The sequence below is a fragment of the Terrapene carolina genome, unplaced genomic scaffold (genome assembly GCF_002925995.2).
Source record: "Terrapene carolina triunguis isolate 2854851 unplaced genomic scaffold, T_m_triunguis-2.0 Scaffold85, whole genome shotgun sequence".
NCBI lineage: Eukaryota > Metazoa > Chordata > Testudines > Emydidae > Terrapene > Terrapene triunguis.
In genome coordinates, this window is record NW_020664436.1 from 63221193 (window position 1) to 63241824 (window position 20632).

Consider the following 20632-nt stretch of genomic DNA (forward strand, 5'->3'; position numbering starts at 1 on the left):
GGGAGGGAGTGGATGGGGGCGGGGCTGCCCACCCCCCACCATGGAGTGTCCTCTTTTTTGAAAGTTCAGATATCGTAACCCTATCTAACTCATTCTCACAAAAAACAGCTTAGGCATCTAAGCCCCCAAGAGAGGGGTTCTTGATGGTGGATCGCTAACACAGATAAGCTCCTATTTCTATGAGAGGTGGCAGGGGGCTTAGATCCCCCCCTCCCCCCGTTGTTGCCATCTCCTATTGACTAGCTTAGGCAGGAAGTTGCCCTTTTGTGGATCACATTCTAAGGCACCTGTCTCTCTCCCTTCATTGTATAGGGAGCTTAGGCACCTAACTCAAGCTTTATGGATCGCATTATAGTTCTCATGATTTTCTAGCCACTGAAAAGTCCGTTTGTGGCTCCAGACCAGATTCTGTACCTGTTTTTGCTGCACTCAGCCACAGCTAAGTGAAGAGTATCTCCCACCCAGAATCAGAGATCAGCCTAATTTTTCTGATCTAAAGGCAAAAGGTGCAACTGAATTCAGTACTCTGGCACTATACCCCAGTTTGTATGAATAATGTTTGTCAAATGAAATCCCTGTCCACTGGATTCCTACAACCTGTGCTTGTAAACATCTGTAAACTGCCTGTAATATATCTTGTATCTCTCAAAAGAGAGAGCAAGCTCCATCAAGTTAGTCCTTTGCTGCGAGACTGATACCCTCTGATAGTAAGACAGTGCCTGAGATGACACTAGGCAGGCACTTAAAATAAATTGTTAAAAGAATCTATCATTATAAACCAGGAGTCGGCAACCTTTCAGAAGTGATGTGCCGTCTTCATTTATTCACTCTAATTTAAGGTTTCGCGTGCCAGTAATACATTTTAACCTTTTTAGAAGGTCTCTTTCTATAAGTCTATAATATATAACTAAACTATTGTTGTATGTAAAGTAAATAAGGTTTTTAAAATGTTTAAGAAGCTTCATTTAAAATTAAATTAAAATGCAGAGCCTCCCGGACTGGTGGCCAGGACCCGGGCAGTGTGAGTGCCACTGAAAATCAGCTCACCTGCCACCTTCGGCACCCATGCCATAGGTTGCCTACCCCTGTTATAAACAATGGGTGAGAATTATTGTAACATAAAAATAATTTTCTTATGCAGAAAAAAGTACTTTGGGACCTTTTTTTAATTAATACACAATCCAATATAAGCAGATAAAAGTCACCTAGTAACTACTAAAATTGTTTGCCTAAACATATTGCTGCCATAAACATCTCTCTCTACCAAAAACATTTATTTGTCTGATGTCTTGTTAAAAAAAAGTTGAAAAACCCCAAATTCCTCATGTCACCGTATTTAATCATGTGACCCATATAGCTCTAATTACAAATACTATTGATACTTTCATAGGTGACAACCAAATAACTGAGGTCTGACACCTGAAAAAACAGACTTTATGAATGTGAGTGATTATTCAGTAACTGAATGGCACCAGAAAACAGTGGATAATTGAGACTGTTTGTTTTGGAAAGTAATTTGCTGCTATCACTGCTCAGTTATCAGCTGAGATTTATGAACTGGCAGGAAAGCCCTTAGATTGTTGTTTGTAATTCACTGGTTTTTAGTGTTTGTGTATTTCTGTTCTGTTTGGTTTTCAAGTACTTTGGGAACTATTCAATAAGATCTGCACTAGTGTATATATCAGAGCTGGTGTTTATATCATAAAGCCCTTTTGTCTCAAATATTCTGGGACGCTCCCACCCACGAAAGGCCTCTCACCTTAATATAATTGAAGTAGCAAAATATAATTTCTTCTTGATGCAGGAAAAACATCCATATTAATTCTGATGTTTGTATTTTCTGTTCCCCCCCCCCCCAAATAACAGACATATTTAAATAGTACACACCGTGTGAGAGAATATAACTTCTTCACCTACGTGTTGAATTTAGCTATTAGAGGCCAAATAGATGTGCAAACTGGTCAAATTTACATATCATAGGACCTAAAGAAAATGTAACAAGGTGTAAGATAAAGTGGGTAGAGGGCATCTCATCTTAGAACCTCATCAACATGTAACTTACATCACTTCTGAATTTAGCCTTATGTTATTTAACCCAGCACTTGCAATCTTCCTTATAAAAAAAGGCCAATCTTTCTTTAAGAAATTTACACATTAATAACCCTGTGTCATCTTCTGTTAAATACTTTGATATTTCAGCTCTCTCCTATTACTAAGTTTAAATAATTTGTTGTCACGTGTTCTTATTTTCCATTAGCATACTGGATCTCTTACACTGGGTGACAGGATGTTTTCCTTTGCACCTTTTATTGCTGTACCTCTGCAGACAGGAGTAATACATAACCCTAAATACTTACATACAGCAACTTGTCCTGCATTGTGGTCAAATGGTTGTTTGTCTATTGCACACCAAAGTCTCCCAATAATTTTGTCTCTGTCAAACTTAGCCTAATTTCTGGTAGTGGCAGTTCCTGTTCCCTAAGAAAAGGGTAAGCAGTGATCCTTTAAAGGGACACAGTCAAGTCACATTTGGTCCCAAACTTTTGGTTCATGGATACTAACCAAACTTAGAGCCAGTAAATAAATGTTATTGAACAATAAACAAGCTCCATTCACCTGTTCTCTTTGTTGTATTTGTTATAAAAATAGACAGGTGGATTACACCTGGAGATATGCCTCAACTAATTCATCTTTAGACTAAGTGGTTTAAATCAATTAAAGGGGACAAATAATTCTTGAAAATTTAATTTCTCAAGGGCAATACTATGTGAACAGTACTGAACAACCACCTATATCAGTCTGAGTACACATAGAAAACCTTCCAACTTCAGGCCCCTTGTTCTGGAAATTATAACACTGCTAGCTTAAATGGGTTGGGACTCAGATTCCTAGCCGTTGCATCTTGTGAGGTAGGTGTGGATTTTATTTACAGGACTTCCATGGAACTATTTGCATGCTTGACTGAGCCCGATGCAGAGGTAGCAGACCCAGTTAATTGCCACCGTTTTGTTTGAATGTGCCAAACTTTTCTAGCTGCTAGTACTGGTACTCTTATTTTCTACACACATATAATATTAAACAAAAAGCATTTTTTTTTAAAAAGAGGCATCTTACAATTTTCAAAACACCTTACATCCTCACCTGCACCAAATCACTAAGTCTTGTAGTATAAAATAAAAGATGAAATGTCAATTGTAGCCTAGCAGGCTCTTTGTCTGCAAAGATCATTGCTGAATTAAGAAAGATAGTTCTAAGACTCATCATAGTTACATGATTAATCTATTTCATAATCATAATAATCATCATCCATGTTTACACCTTCACTGGAGAGGTCATCAGTCTTCATTTTTTTTCTGACCTCTTTGCCTCGTTCAGCTGAAGAGAGGTGGTCTTCACACCGCTGCAGAATCTTTTTGGAAGACATCCAGCTTTCACCTTGGCTTTCTGCTGGTGCTGCACACTGTCCTCCTCTGACATCTGTCCCTTTGGCCATCAGCGCTCTTCTGGTTCTCAGAAGGTCGCAGGTGCAATTCCAAGGGTTTCCATCCAAATACAGGTACCTGAGACGAGGCAAATTTTCCAGGACTTTGCGATCCAAGGCAGATATCTTGTTGTTCCGTAGATTTAAAACCTGGAGCTGTTTCAAGTCCTTTAGCTCTCGTTCTCCAACATCCTGTATGTCATTTCCTTTTAGATCCAACCTGGCTAGAGTATCTGGAAGTCTGAAAAAAACAAAACAAGATGAATATATTTATCTTACTGATTCTGCTGATGTTGATTATGCAGGGAGGGAAGCTGAAGGTTAGTCAAAACACAATAGACGATGGGCCATCAGCCTTTGTTAGCCACCATTTAAAAATTAAGTAAATAATGTGATCCACTGCGGAAGGGGTGTGGCCCTGGAACATTCTTTTGCATAATTTTGGGCTTTATATGTCTGAACTTTTACTTCGGGGTGATTTGTTAATTTAAGCTGTGGGTCCACCATCTTTTTGCTTTTGAATTGTTTTCCCCAAAGTATTATAGTTCTGATGTATACTGAATGCATTTAATTGAAATAAACAGCAATTTTAGTCCTATTTGGAAAAAAAGTATTTTATTCCAACTGGGCTTTCAATAAACTTAGAAGCAGATACATGGTGTCCCATGTCATAGACATGCATAAGGCAAATTTATAGTAGTGCCAAACATAAAATATTTAGAAAAGCCTAAGGAAATGCTCCCCTAGCCCTTCTTTGGATGATTTTGGTTGAAAATTTGTGCAATATATTGCATAGATTAGAAAATTGGGGTGGGGAGAGAGGGAGTTAGCATCAGATTCAGAAATTGAGCACACCAGGTAGGAAGAATCTGAAATGAAATTGCCCATGTATATGACAATATATTTTATTTTTAAAAAATGACAAGAAAAAAATAGAAATGCCCCTTACGTGTTTTGTTAAAAAACACTTGAGTAACTGAACGAAATCTGATGGAGACAAGGTAGGTGAGGTAATATCTTTTATTGGACCAACTTCTCTTGGTGGAAGGAACACACTTTTGAGCTACACAGAGCTCTTTTCAGGTCTGGGGAAGGACACTTTGTTTGCTTCCCCAAACCTGAAGAAGAGCTCTGAGCAGCTTGCAAGCTTGTATCTTCCACCAACAGAAGTGGGTCCAATAAACGATATTACCTCATCTATCTTGTCTTTCTCATATCCTGGCACCAAGGTGGCTACAACAACACTGCAAACAACTATGGATGAAATATGAGTTATTTTTCACCATATATGTTGCTTATTTAGTTTTGTACTCAGTCACCTTGGACATGAAACTAGACTGGTCAGTTTCATTTCTGTTTTTATATATATCATACATATATGATATGACTAAAGCTCTTATATTTCAAAAGCTGTACTATTCATTTTTTATCTTCTATTTTTATCCGACTCTGTGGGTGAAAAGTAACTGAGTTTAATAAAGAAGCAAGTTAATTTGGCATAGAAAACAATTTTAATTAAATCAATTTGAAGTTAATCCAAAAGACAATTTACTATTCTGGTGCCCAGCCTGCTGAGGTGAGGAGTGGCAATATGAGATTTAAAGGAAGTCAGTTACATATCATTTCCTTGGGAATTATAAAGAATTTTAACCGGAATTATTTATAACTGAGCAGCAACTCTCCACTAACACCAAATGTGATAGTATATTGTACTGCAGTGATCTGATATATCATTGAAAATAACTGAGACGGTACCATTGGGATATTCAGATGTAGAAGTATTTATTTGTGAGAAGCTAAATATTATACCATGGGGCAAAGCTCCTCATCCAGTGCTGTAGCACCAGCAGCAAGAGCCCTGGAGGTACAGTAGTTGTATATGTTATGGGTGCAATTGCTGCTTAGGGCAGTTTTATTCTTACTAACTTTCCTCCGCCTCCATCTGCAGGGAGTCTAGGGAGAGTTGGGAGTGTTCCCTTCTCCCTCATGTAGTCCAGGTCAAAGTCATGTTTCCTCCTCACCCATCACAGAGAGCAATGAACTGGTAGTATCCTCCCCACTCTTGAGACTTGGTCAGGCAGAGGACAGAAACCCAGAGGCTGGCTCGATGAAAGTAATGTTGCTGCTCTCAAGTGACCCATTTCAGAAAAGCACTTGGACATGGATCCACAAAGGGATGTAGGCAATGGAACACCTGGCTTTTAGATGCCTAGAAAATCACTAGAACAACATAGCAATCCACAAAAGCCTGAGTGAGGCACCTAGGCTCCCTATGCAATGCCTGGGGAGACATAGGCCCCTAAGAATAGGATCCACCTAAGCTAGGTAATGGGAGATGCTGATGAGAGGGGTGTATCTGAAGCCCCACTTCTCTCACAGAGATAGGCACCTAAGTCTGATCTGCAGGGAGAGACCTATCTCTGCTTGCTATTCAGAGCTGGGAACCCATCTGCTGGAGTCAGGTGGCTTAGATGAGACCGAGTTAGGTATCTGCCTCACTCCACGCAAAATAGCTATGGGGAAGTAAGAGAGGCACATATGATCTTTAGCCCAGTAGTTAGGCTACTCACCTGGGATGTGGGAGACCCCCAATTCAAGTCCTGCTTGATAAGGAGGAATTTGAAAAGGATCTGCTACCTCTTGGGTACTTGTCTTACCCACTAGACTATGGAGTGAGTCTCTCTCTGGCCCAATTAATATTTAATTAAAATTGAATAGCTTCAATATGAGAGATGGAGGGAGACCCATATAAGACTATCCATCCCATGGTCAAGGGGTTAGGACACTCACCTGAGAGGTGATTGATCTGTGTTCAAATCCTTTCTCCTCAGGCAGCTGTGGGCTGTGAGCCAGGGTGCTCTCACATCCCAGGGAAGTATCCTACCCACTGGGCTAAAAACAGCTGTTTGCTTTCCCTTTCTTCTATTAGGCTATTTTGTGTGGAGTTAGCCCCCTGAGCATACCTACTTGATCAGCCCTGCATGTGAGTTAAGTAGAGGATTGCCTATCTTCTGCTGGTTTGTGGATCTCAGTGTGGCTTAGGTGGAAGATTGGCCCATAGATGCTTAGATTGAGGCAGCAGTACACGTGCCCAGTGGTAGAAACATAGGCCCTACCAAACTTTTACTATAAAATCTTTGATGCCAAGTGAGTTTGGGTGCCTATGGAGTTACCTGCTCAAGTGACACCTATCTTATTATGGATTGTAGTGGCATCTAAAAATGGGAGTTACGCACCTAAGTACCTTCATGGATCTGGGCCTTAAGCAATTGCTTAAATTTCATTCAGCACATGCTACAGTGTTGAATTGGGGCTATGGCCAGCTCTCTGCATATTCAGACTTCCAGGATGGCAGCTGCTGTCATCATATCACTGTAGTACCATCACAGTCTTATTTTCATTTTTTTGTACATACACTCAGGTACCAAGTGATGGGTGCACAAAATTAAGCACATAAAATATACTTCTGCTCATCTTCCCCTTCTGTGTTTTTAAAGTGCTCCCTTAGAATTTATGCTCACTGCAGAGTTAAAAATAAAAAAAACCCAATATATCTTTAAAAAGTTATATTGTTAAAAGATTAATAGAGATCTCTTTCTTCTCCCTAAATTGTCTCTACTATATGTTGTAAAAATAAAATGGATTAGACAATATTGAATGCAATTACATAACTAGAAAGCAATAAATGTTCCTATTAAGCTAGACTGAAATCGAACAAAGTAACATGTCACTAAATCACAAATTATAAAATTCCTACCAAGTACCTTCCAGAAATCTGAGGCTAAAGGAGATCTGCTGCAAGTGAAGTTTTATTACATTATCCTGTCTCTGACAATGACTAGTACCAGATGCTTCAGAACAATGTGCAAAATCCCCAAAGTGGGCAATTATGGAATATACTGCCCACAAGGCAGTTCCTTCCTAAATTCTTCAATTAGAGGTTGGCTTATGCTTTGAAGCATGGGGGTTTATAAACCTTTGGGAGAAGTATGTATGTATATGTGTGTGTGTGAGTGAAATTCTATTGTTAATATTGTTATCTATATAAATAGCCAATTCCTTTGTTTGAACCATGCTAAGCTTTTGGAATTTTATCTTGTAGCAATGAAAAGTTAAATATGGGTTGGTAAAAACGTGTTTCCTTTTATCAGTTTTGAACTCGCTGCCTTTCAGTGTCATGAAACGTTCCACTGCTTTTGCATTATGAGAGGGGGTAAAGATGAGCATCGCTGTACCTTCTCTATGCCATTCTTTTGTATATCTTTAGCATTCCCCCCTTATTCCAGTTGCAGCCAGAGATTAGAAACAAATGTATTCACTGGAGGTCACAATTTTTTTTGAAACAGCTCTATTGCTTTGCTGAAACTACCTACAAAGATGCCAGTTAGTGCCAATTACGATGGTGGACTCATGGTAAAGACATTTCTCTACTAGGAACAGGAAGGAGAAAAAACTCATTTCAGAGACACCCCCCCCCCCAACAGTTATCAGATGGTAATGTTCTCTTTCATTACTAACTGCTAGGTGACTCAAAATAATGACTGGACATTAAAGGCTCCCAACCAAGCAATCTAGCCAGAACCAATAGTATGAGTCAGCCAGTTCTCTTAAAATTTTAAATAAATTAAATGCTAGCCTTTTTCCATGCACAGAACAACTACTGATGGCAATAGGAATTTTATGCAGACATCAGGGGAAAATAAATGTCCATAAACTTCACTGCATCTTTTACTGTCTCTTTAACCATGTTCATGTGTACTAGCAGGACTGAATTTTGCTGTAAATAAAAATAAAATCTGTGTGAAGATACCCTGGTGCAAAAAGGGCCAGATCTATAAGGGGACTTAGGTGCCTAAGTCCCATTTTTTAGGCATCACTGTGATCCACAAAATCTCTGCTCAGCTGCCACTTCTCTCTGTAGACACCTAACTCAGTGCCTATGTTTTCAGAGTCAGAGTTCCCTAATTGCCTAAGTTTCTGCCCCTGGGCACATGCACTGCTGACTCAGGCAGGCACTGGGACACCTAAACCATCTGCAAACCATAGGAAGATAGGCAGAGAAATCCCAATCAGGTGGGCGTGTTCTGAGCATGCCTCATTCTACACAAAAGGGCCAGGGTGGAGAAGGAAGCCTCCCTCATAACCTTTAGCCCAGTGGTTATTCACTTTGAATGTGGGAGACCCCTTGTTCAAGGACCCCCCTCTGCTTAAAAAAGAGAAGGGATTTGAACAGGTGTTTCCTACCACTCAGGTAAATGCCCTAACAACTAGTCTATAGAGTCATTCTGATACTGTCTTAATAAAAAGTGGAATGGCTTCAACATGAGAGATTGAGAGAGACCTACAGCAGACTATCCCATAGTCCAGTGGCTAGGGCACTCACCTGAGAGGTGACAAATTCTTGTTCAACTTCCTTCTCCTCATCAGGCAGAGAGGGGAATTCAACCAGGATCTCCCACATCCAGGGTGAGTACCCTGACTGCTGAACTAAAGGTTATGAGGGATCCACAGATCCCTGCCTAAAATACCTACATAGGACCCAAGCAACTATTAACTTCAATTGATTAAGTTTTCTGCAGATCTTTTAGTTGTTAGGGAGCAGGGTTTCCTTCCCACCCCCATCTGTGGAGCAGGCAGGGGGGGAGATTAAGCGAACATATGGATGTCCCAAAATCAATAAGAAATGCCATGGACTTAAGGGCAGTTAAGGAGAGTCCTAGAGGAGGTGAATGATGAGAGAGACCACCCACTGGGTCAGCCCTAACTCCAACAAAGAAGTTCCAGTAGCTTAGCAGGGGCATGATAGAGCAGCCCCGCATACTTATGGAGACCAAAAACTGAGAAGTGAGTGGAGGGGCAGCAGCAGAGCTGCTGCTCCCTCAACTTCCACAATTGCAGTCTCATTTCTGCCAGGTTAGGCAGCATGCAGAGGGAGAGATGATGACCTTCATTTACCAGCTGTCTTCAGATTCACTTGCCTTAATGGAATAGAAATAAGCAGGTTTTGTTCCAGTGCTAGGTTAGATAGCTGTGCACATGCATGAAGCGCTCCAGCCTCAAATGTGCTGACAGTGTTGTTGTCGAGAAACAAATGCTTGAGGTCTCGTAGATCCTGGAAGCCCTGGGCTGTCACTCTCTGAATGAAGTTATTGCTACAGTCAAGTTTCTGTAGTCTGGTTGATAGTCTGAGTGGCATGGTTTGGAGGTGGTTCCTGGACAGCTCCAGGGTGGTTAAGTTAGGAAGAAGCTGGGCACCATCAACTGATGAGAGCTGATTTTCAGAGAGGAAAAGCTCAGACAGGTTTTCCAGGTGTTTCATGTCTCGAAATCTTATAATTTTGAGTTGGTTTCTCTCTAGTTTTAATGAAAGCAGGGACTTCGGCAGGTTAAGAGGGACCTTGGTCAGAAGGTTGCCAGTTAATCTGAGAAATTGTAAATGTTGGAGTGGTGCAAAGAAGCTGCCTGAGAAAGAATGTAGTTTGTTATTCTCCATACTCAGATACTTCAGTTCAGGAAGCTTAAGGGGCCCAGACACAGATTCCATATTATTACCATCCAAAGTCAGACTCTGTAAACTGCAAAGGGAGGAAAGTGTGCTGAAAGAGACTGCCAAAATCAAGTTGTTTTGAATGTCAAGCACCCTTAATTTCTTTAAGCCTTCAAAATCCGACTCATGCAGAACACTAATTGAATTGTCACCAAGTTTTAATACTTCAAGGCTGGATGGGAGGGAAGTGGGTATGCGTCTTAGTTTATTCTTCCAGAGTTCCAGGATCTTCAAAGTCCTCAGAGCTTTGAAGGTGTTATCTTCTACCGATTCTGTTCCACTGCAAGACAGGATAAGCTCTTCCAGACAAGATATTCTACTGAAGTCAGAGATCTTAGAGAAAAAAGAAAAAAACAGAACAAATTAATGTGATAATATACCATCCAGCTTATGGATACCTTTTACTTTTCTATATGATCTGACTATTGCTAATGTTTATTCCTACAATATGATTAATGATGAACCGCAGAGAAAACAACAGACAATAAATACAGATAATATTGCAGCCATATACATTTCAACTGCTGTTTGTCTGCAGTTTTGGAATGCTACTTTTATTATTTAGATCCTGTTTGTGGCTGGCTCTGCAGATGCACATGTTTGGGGCAATGGAAGATAAATAGCATTCCTTGCACTCCTGCATAGGGTAGCCCAGTGCATGTTCATGACTAGCATCTATATAAGCGCAAGTCACTGTAATGGATGGGGTTAAGGTGAACCCATGTCCATCTCCCCCATTTGCTGGCCAGCAGAGCTCCCTGGTGCAGATAGAAGAGCATACCCCATCCTTTCCTAGAACAGTGATGCTGTCTGGAAGCCAGTGGAGGAGATAGGATAAGTCTCATCACACACCTCCCTACCATGGGCTTTGGCTGTAAACCACAATCTAGCTCTCAGTGTTTCAATTTTATAAAACTTACATTTTGAGATGGACCCAAAGCAAAACTCCAGATCCAAGCTCTCTGAACTTTAGGGCAGTTTAGATTTGAAAATGAACGTTCCAGCTCAGGCTTATCTCTACTTCCACTGAATTTTCATAAGTCAGAAATAAACAGATGTTTATCAGTGCTAAATGAAGCTTAGCTGTGGCTGTGAATTTCACAAGTAGGATAATGCTGATTGTTTTATTATTTTTCTTCTTTAGTGGAGATCTCTCATTTACAATGCTCTTTTTGTATGCTGAATTAACGAGACTTAAATTACTGTGGCGGTTCCCCTTAGCAGATAAGAGAAGCAATTGAAAAAAATAATCCAGGTATTCTCAGAGAACACTGATTTACTTAAGCAATGGTGCTGAGTAGCTTTAAAAGCTTGAGTAACACTACAATGCAACGTAAGGTGTTTGATTTTTAAGAATGAATTTAGTGGGATTAACCAAAAAACCCTTCAGACTAAGAACTACTTCCTGCCCTAGTGTACAAGGGGGAAGTATGAGGATAGCTGTCTTTCACCTCGCTCCACCCATTCACACAGCAGAGATCTCGCTATAGTACTCAAGAGCACTAGGGAGAGATGTCTGGCTAATGCTACACATGCACACCACTTTTTCAAATGACTCATTAGCTAGAGGCACACTTTGCTCCTACTCAGAGGAACAGCAAAACATGCTCCACAGCACATCCCTCTGGGCCTTCCCTGTCAAATCCTGCCTTAGCCAATAGGAATTGTTTGCAGAGGATGTACTGAGTAGCTCTCTCTTCTTTGAGCCTACCAGGACAGGATACAGCCATATAGCTTCATTGTGCATCTTAAAGTAAAGCAGTTATCAGAAAAATGGTGTAACCATTTACCATTTTACTCAATATATCTAATCCCTGTGTGTCCTTGAGTCATATTGGTTTACTGTACCTTCAAAATCCAAGTTTTACTTCTATTAACAACACAGAGTGACACTTTATACAGCTGTGGAAGGGTAAGCCAGATTTTATATTGCCTCTGCATTCTCATCAAAATTGTCAACTGGCTTCTAACTGTTTAGGATTGAGCTTCCAACTGATTCTCTTGCAAAGCCATTCCTTGACTTTACAAATTTCATATGGAGTCATTGAAAAAGTATAAATATGAAACCTTTCCCATCAACCCCATTTTAATTCAGTATGTTACCACCACAAAATAGCCTGTTCCCTTAATCAAAAGGAGTACCATTGAAATAAATGGCATTACTCAGATGAGTAAGGACTACTTGTATGTTGTAAGGATTTATGGAGGCCCTTCGTACTGAGAACAAACTAAATCTGAACTTTCATAAATTTGACATATCTGATCCAAGTGAACATTTTCCTGCTTTTGCTAAGTTGATTCCTTTAGATCTCTAAGAAGCTTAATTTTCATCTTATTAAGTGAGAGAGTTAAGTAAATAAGTACTTTTTATTTCTTTTCAGTGCACAGACATTCATTCTCTAATGAAGGATATTATGGTTCTTAATATGGATTATTATAATTTTCTTTTGCATCCATTTAGTATGCTTTGATAGTATCATTCTCTGTTGTTCTATTCCTGACACTTACACATGTATCCTTTTTTGCAGTCACCAAACAAATGAAAGTTAATAAGCCAATAAGCCAAGACATATTTGAAATAATATCAGCTCCCTCTGGTACATGGTGCTTCTTATTGTTTATCTAGGCAGTCTTTAATTTGAAGTGACACTGTCAACAAGTTTGAGGTCAAAAATTTAGATCTTGTGAAAACAAGGGTTTACAAAGCATTAGATGAATAAAAACATTTTCATTATTACTTTTATGTCAGTGGAAGCAAATTCTTCTCAAACAATTCCAGGCAGTAATGGCCGAGAACAACATTATGCTAGTAGATGCAAACCATAAATTAATCTAATTAGAAATGGTCTAATAATTAAAATGAAAGCAACCAATCTAGAGTCACTGTTCAAGCTGAGCAAAATGCAGAAGGTGAACAAACAGCATAAACAATTATATGTACATTCAATTTTTAAAAAAATTCTTTCATTTTCAATAAAGTGAGAAAGATATGGAATCAAAAAATGTTAGGTTTCTTTTAAAGCTGCCATAGAAAAAAAGCATTTATTTTAAATGTGGAAATTCAGATCCATATCCTGTAAAATTCAGATGCATATCCTGTAAACACTTACATATGCAACTTTACATATGTAAATTTAAGCACATGGGCATAAGTGCTTAGAGAATCAGGGCCTATGTTTTATTTTAAACAAAGTTTGTCACTTGGAAAGAAAAGTGAAATATATGTGTAGTAGCTCAGAGTAATCCTAATTAAAGAGCCTGGATAATTACAGCCTGATAGAATAAAGATATTTATACCATATTCATTGCAAACTTAATAGTAAATGTAAGGCATTCTGATTGTTCAGCTCAGGGAATGTATAAAATGACAAAATGCCTTATCAGATGGTTTCAGGTATAATTTGCTGGCATTTATTTCATTACACTGCAACATAGTTGGGTGTCTTACATGTTCACAGCAAACATTTAAATGTCTCATAAAAAATACCTGTGTTCTTAAAAGGCATAGTCCAAGTCTGCTTTGCTACTATTAAGTGAATACTAGTTGGCAGAAATGGGCAATTAAACTGATAAAGAGCAATCAATTTTTCTTACTTGTCTTGAAATGTAAATACTATTTTTCTTTCACATTATTTTGTTATATTTCTTAATAAAGAGCAAACAGACATGTTTGCAGAAGGAATTAATTAACTGGGCTATATCACTACACCAAAAGTATACAGGTGAGCTTTGACTCTTCTAGATGTTGGATCTATGACAAGGGAATTTGGGGGATTAATAATGGCTGGGAAACAGCAAAAGTGAACGGTATGATATGGCTAAACTGCAATATTACTCTCAAAATAGAGATTATTTAACAATCTGAGCAACAGGAATCCCAGACATTGCTCCAAAGCAATTATTAGCCCAGTTTATTGAATCCTGAGAATAAAAGCAAAATATGAACTTCAATAAAAATGTATCTCTTTTAAACAGACAATTTCTTAGGAAGTTATTCATACACAATTGGCACATACAGCATGTATAACACAGATGGTTTTATGTCCCTATTGTCTATCCATGTAAATTGGATTTATTATAGCAATATTTTTGCAGTGGGACTAAAGAGAAGCTATTCCAGAACGTGCCACAATAAAGCAGCATGTGGTACTGACTTTTGTACAAAACTATGGGAAATCAGTGATGCCTAGTGAACCTCAGAATGAGCTGAGTCATACTCTTTTAACCTCTTACTACTTATGACCACCACAATAATAAATAGGTAGCAACTTCATTTATAAATTGCTCTTGTTAGTAAGATCATTTAGGGCCCAATTTTGCTTTTATTGACATCAAATGCAAAAGTCTGATTGACTTCAGAAGTGCAGGATCAGGTCCTGAGTAGTCAAACCCTCACCATGCAGTTTTTAATAGTAGATGTACTACTCACAGGAAAGTACTGCAGTTACATTCATCACAGAAACTTCTCTTATTTTGTTAAGCTTCTTGACTTAGCTAAAGAAGGAATTAATTGAATTTAAGAGAATGCCATCACTTCTAAGTGAAGATATAAGGTAGCTCTTGAAGTCAATGGGAGTTTGACTGTGTAAAAACTGATCAAGATTTGGCTCTCTTTTATTGATTATAAAATGTATATATGTAAGATCAACATCATTAATCACTAGTTTATTAATCACATAAACAAATCAGCCAAGCAGTACAAACAGGGGGTCAGATACCATGGTTATGGAAACAACAACAACATAATAATAATTAATAATTAGTAATAGTAAAGAATAGGAAAAACAAATACAGACCTGGCACAATTGTACCTAACCATTAGTAGCTAGAATAAATCTCTCACTGGGTTTGACTTTGAAGTCACCACCATGCAGAAACATAATGGATCATTTGATTTAAATTGAAAATGGAAGTTATTTAAACTGGGATTTATCCTACCTGGAGGTGTCTGATTTTGCTGTGGCTGATGTAAAGCCGCCTGGCGGTAGAAGGAATCTCTCTAGGTACCTGTAGGACCCTGTAGCATTGCACTGACTGTATAGAGTCGCAATTGCATCTTCTGGGGCAGGTGGTACTTAGACCATTGTAAAGAGGAAACAAAATGAGTAAAACATAAGACAAATGCATCTTCCAAAACAGGAACTCTGAAACCATCCCTGTTAATAGCAACACAGTATGAATTTAGGCACCAGAAGTCCTTTTATACCATGAAATCTGATAAAAGGATATTATGACTGTGTGCTTTGTCTATGGGAGAAGGCAGCAAAAACAATACCTTAATTTGCCTGGGTTAAAGTGTTAGCAAGCATTACAAAGAGTGAGAGGCTTAAACAATGATAAGGGGCCTTTATATTTGTAGGCCTGTGAAATTAGTGTTATTTATTGCCTGATGTCTAATCTGCAAACATCCATATTATCTGCAGTTTCCTAGTTTTGTTAAATGTGACACCATGGAATTAGTGGAAAAAAGATAAAGAGCTGTTTTATAGTGGGCTATAAAACCTCTGTATCTTCTGTGACCCTGTATTTAAAACATTAAAAAAAAACACTCCACCCAAAACGGATACTGAAGCCTTTTTTTCCTTCCTTCACATTACTTACATGAAAACAAGCAACTTTTTTTTTTAAATACCAGATTAACTTTCTGAACTTTTTGATGCAGTTCAGTGATGCCGGATGGTACTAGTTCTTTTAAAGTTTGATGAAAATATTTTTTTTTAATTACATTTTGGTTTGCGTTAACTATAATGTGGAGAAAGTTGCCACAGAATTCCAGGTTTTGATACTCATTCTTTTTGGAATTGAAAATTTGTGAAACACTTGAAAGCTTTTACCACATTTCCAGTGGTATAGGACCAAGAAAGTGTTCATAATTTAAGGCCCAGTTGTCTCATCCCAGGTGGATAGGAGCTAAAGAGGAAGACTCTGAGCTTCCTAATTAATTTAATTAATTTTTCATTCATTTTATTCATATTCAACACGCTGACTGAGAAATTCCATTCAACTTTCTTATGTCCTTATGCCAGAGGTCAGCAGGTCACTGAGAGCTCATTCACTGACTAGGAAATTGCCCTATATATTTATGTGTGCCACATACATTACAGTGCCAATGGCATGTTGGGAGACAGTTGGTAAACAATTGTTTATTTTATATATAAAAAACAAACATTGCAAATATAAGTATATTTTTAAACCATTACAATTTGACCAAATCACAGTGGGTTTTCACCAGGTCCCCACAAAGCATGTGTCTTACCTAAGAACTATCTTCCTGCCAATTTTTCTTGTTTGTACCACAAAGCAATGAGGCACACTAGAGCTTTATAAAAATGTCTACAAACAATTCTTATTGTGAGAAAAGTGTATATATATTTACCCTTCACTCTGAAAAGTAGCTAACCCATTTTTGCTCTAAATTATTGTTTTTTAAAAAGCAGCCTCAAAAAGAGACGAGGCAGGACAATTTCAGCCCCAAAGTGAAAGTTTTTGGAAATAATATGTAAATGAAACAGATCTATTAGACTGGAAACACTCAACCTTAATTAAGATGAAAGAAAAAGACAGCAATTATTGCCTTTTATGCCCTGAGATATCTATGTTACTTTAACTCCTTAGCACAGGTGTGTTCCACAATGTTAAGAGTTCACCACTTATTCAATTTCTCTTTTAATTTTGGGGAGAAGGCAGAGGATATGATAATTCTTTCAAAATGTTAACAGTGCAATTAATGCTGAAGAGTCTTACCAAGGTGCTGGCGTGTATATGTCTGTATACTGTAATGTTTATTCTGGAACGTTTCAGCATATGCCCTTAGTCTGTTAGTCCTTCGGGGAAGATAAACTGTTTATTTTTATCATACAGTGAGCACAATGCACATCTACACCAATATAAAAGGTTTATAGAATATAATATAATTAAGGTTTATAGAACATTATCCAATCTTTAGGTACGATGTCATTGTCCTATGAACCACTGAAATTTATGGTCACATCCTGTTTACTTCCATGTTCAGAGCTTCCAGTAGTGATGGTAGAAATGCCATGTGTAGATTAGATCAAGGGAAGAATAAGGCAGCTGATTATATTCTCCTGTGGGCATGTATGTATAAATCCACAAAGAGGGAATAAAAGGACATCCTTTGATATATGTAAGTTATCCAGGAATCCTCTTGAAGATCAGGCAGGGAGATTAAGCAATTTGTGGTAAAACTAAAGGGCTGCAAACCAATAAAAGGAAATATTTCTTTCTGCCATACATAGCCTGTGGAATTCCCTGCCACCCGGAAACTGTCAAAACAGATACCATAGCTGGAGTTTTAAAAAGCTATTGATATTTTGACCATTAACAATTTCTGACACTAAGTAAAATAAATGATAGCTAAAAGGTATTAAATCTCATGCTTCAGGGATAATCTGATCATCTGAAGGGGTTGGGGTGAACTACCTTTCCCTATTCACGTGTATACTGATAGGCCTATTTTTTTTCCAGACAGAAAATGACATCAGATTGATTTGGCAATGTGGTTATTGGGTTGTGGCCGCTTATAACTGGGAATGTCCATTTGATACAACTGGTTTTACACTGAACACATACTGGCCTTCCATGATTGCTACTGGAGACCTGAAGATCTTCCTACTTTACAGCATCCCCACTTGAGGTGCTGAGTTGAAGCCAAGCACACTACCTTTAGGGCATTTCCTGCACCTACCAAGCCCAGGGTGAGCAGATGAAATAAGCCTATTTCTAAAACAGCCTTGTAAAACTGGCATAAACATATACCAGTTCATGCAGAAAGTCTTGCCTGACTTTTGCAATAGTGATTGATCAAACTAATAGCATCTTATTTGTCCATTGAAAACTCTCCTGGGGTGAGCAGAATTTGCAAAGATGTTTTAAGGCAATCATTCTACCATATTTTGGTGCAGATTCTTATTCCTTACTTTTCCTAAAAAGGTCAAAGAATCCTGGTAAAATAGTAAAACCTCTCTTTATAATGACATGTACTTCAAGCATTTTTAGTAGGTGATACCCTGCAACAATGTGTTACCCTTTCACTTCTGGTGAGTTAGTTCAAATACTGACATAGGTCACTATTGACAAGGATGTTTATGATTTCATGTGGGTATTTGTCAACCTCAAAATATCATCCCAGTCTGGCACATATAATTTAACAATGATTTCTGCTCAGGGATGCAGTGTTACTGGTGTTAATCAGAACTAAAGTAACTCCAATTAAGCTAGAGTTACACCACTGTAAAAACAGTGTGAAATATGAATAAGGTTCAATGTTCTTGGCCTCTCACTTTCTTGTTCAGCAAATGTAACTCCTGCTACCCCAAATTAATAAGGGGACACTTTAATGGTATAATCATTAATTAATTTGCCATTTATTGCAATGATTTAATCAAAAATAATTATTTTAAGTATTAATCTGAACTCTGCTTTCAGTCACTGGACTATTATTTAGATGTGCTACCCATCAAAGATGATCCTATGAAAGATCATTGTCATATCTGTCTTTCTCATGGAAGTCCAACATGTCTCCACAAAAGCAAATACCTTTCTTTCTACACAAAACTGTCACCTGATGTTTCTCTCTCATCAGAATCAGGGATAGGAGTCAGGGGACTGTACCTATAAGAAAAGCAGGAACATGTGAGTTCTGTTAAAGGGTAAATAAACAGCTCAGAAATTTCTAATGTGTAAGTAACACCACTGGCTCAGTGAATTGTGCAATTTTGTAATATCACATTAAGAAAGTAAATTAGTAGGGGCCATTTAATGCAAACAATTTTTATGCAGAACTCGAGATTGCTTTCAGTGGGGAGTAAAACTGAAGGCATGATATTCCCCTCAGTGATTTCTCTGTTAAGAAGAATGACAGCACCTGTAACCTGCCATTATGTGCAGTCACAGGGAAATAGTACACAGTATGTGATTTAATCAAAAACTAAAATTTTCAAATCAAAACCTGCTGGACACAAAATCCAGTTCTGGCTCTTCATGTTGTTGAATACTAAAAATAACTGTATTTATAAAATATAATTGCAAAGTACACCTCTACCTCGATATAACGCTGTCCTCGGGAGCCGAAAAAATCTTACTGCGTTATAGGTGAAACCGCATTATATTGAACTTGCTTTGATCCACTGGAGTGCGCAGCCCTCCCCATCCGGTGCACCGCTTTACCGCGTTATAGCCGAATTTGTGTTATATTGGGTAGTGTTATATTGAGGTAGAGGTGTATAAAAAAATGACAGTTTGGATGAAACAGTGTGGAAGTCCTTTCTACTCATCTATGGTGGAGGTCTAGGTGGATGTTAAAGACCTCATTAGCACTTTTTAAAAATTAAAATATGGAATAGCCCTGGTGACTAGCCAGTATGCCCTCTTACATTATGAAGCCAATCCTGCTTCTACTGAAGTCAGAATTTTGACAAAAGCATATATATTTTTTTATAATTATTGCATATTTTAAGATAGGTTTTTGCATATAATCTTGGCTATGTCAAGAGAACATTGAGGTTGCAAAATCAAATACCCAAAATGCCAGAATTAAGGTTGTTCATGCAATCTTAATCCAGCCCCTTTGGGTATATACTTATGATGCAGGCTTTAATTACATGCTCAAATACTGTTTTTTTCCGTGGGACCCTTGCCTCATTCAGTCACAGGAAAGACAGTGATCACTGAATGGGAAACTATTCATTATCTATCTTTTATCCTTATCATTCAAAGTGTGGCCCCATGCATTATTTACTCCTCATCATCCAAACTCTGCACTGAATACAAAATTATTCATTTTCCTCATGGGTTTTGCTATGCTGTCGTCACACTATCTAAGTTCTTCACAAATATTAAAGAATTTATCTTCACAACCATCCTATGAGGTGAGGTGGCATTTGTGGCAAACATTGCAACCTCATGCAGTATCTTTGGGGACTAGTGTGTTAAAATTTATGTGTGGTTTATGCATGATTGTGTTTTGCTCCATGGGAAAAGGTTATCACAGCTCCTCCAGGAACTAAAAACAGGGGAGGGTAATTGTGGTGACACTAAGACTGTAAACAACTCGAGGTACCATGGTTTGCATATACTGGTTCAGACTGGGTTTTCCAGAGACTAAGAGACAAAGAAAGAACTTGGGATATGAAAAAAAAATTGACTTTAAACAGACTCAGGGCCCTCATTTGGAGTGAGCAAACGGACAAGGCATTTTGTCCAAGAAGTGGAATGGCCAAAAGGGCTATAAGTCAGATGGGTGATTTCTGGTATAGTATTAGTAAGTGTGTAGGACCTGCAATTGATTTTTTTTTTTATGTTTTCTCTGCATGCTTTTTAATCCTGAATAATTGCACTCTGTTGAGAAAGAGCTGTGTGGTAACTTGTAACTGCTGACACATGCTGATCATAGCCCTTGGGAGAAAGCAACACATAAGCGTTGGCCTTTAGGCAGATTGGCTTGCTGAGGATATCACAGGGCAGGGGTAAGCAGGGCTGTGCAGCCTGAAAACCCCTGGTCAGGAGTGGGAGAGACTCAGGTCTCTGCCCAAGAAGCATGATGGCTGGGAGCCTGAAACCTTTTGTGGGTGCCTTTGAGGGAC

General features: G+C 38.4%; 1 protein-coding gene across 1 annotated transcript; it reads right to left on the bottom strand.

The window, feature by feature from the left end:
* Positions 1-3274: 3274 nt before the first annotated feature.
* LOC112110402 (nephrocan-like) lies at positions 3275-15155 on the bottom strand. Its single transcript, XM_024205374.2, has 3 exons — positions 14967-15155; positions 9460-10361; positions 3275-3722 (listed from the first exon to the last, which is right to left on the bottom strand). The coding sequence occupies exons 1-3, from the start codon at positions 15153-15155 to the stop codon at positions 3275-3277; spliced, it is 1539 nt and encodes a 512-aa protein (XP_024061142.2).
* Between the last annotated feature and the right edge of the window lie 5477 nt (positions 15156-20632).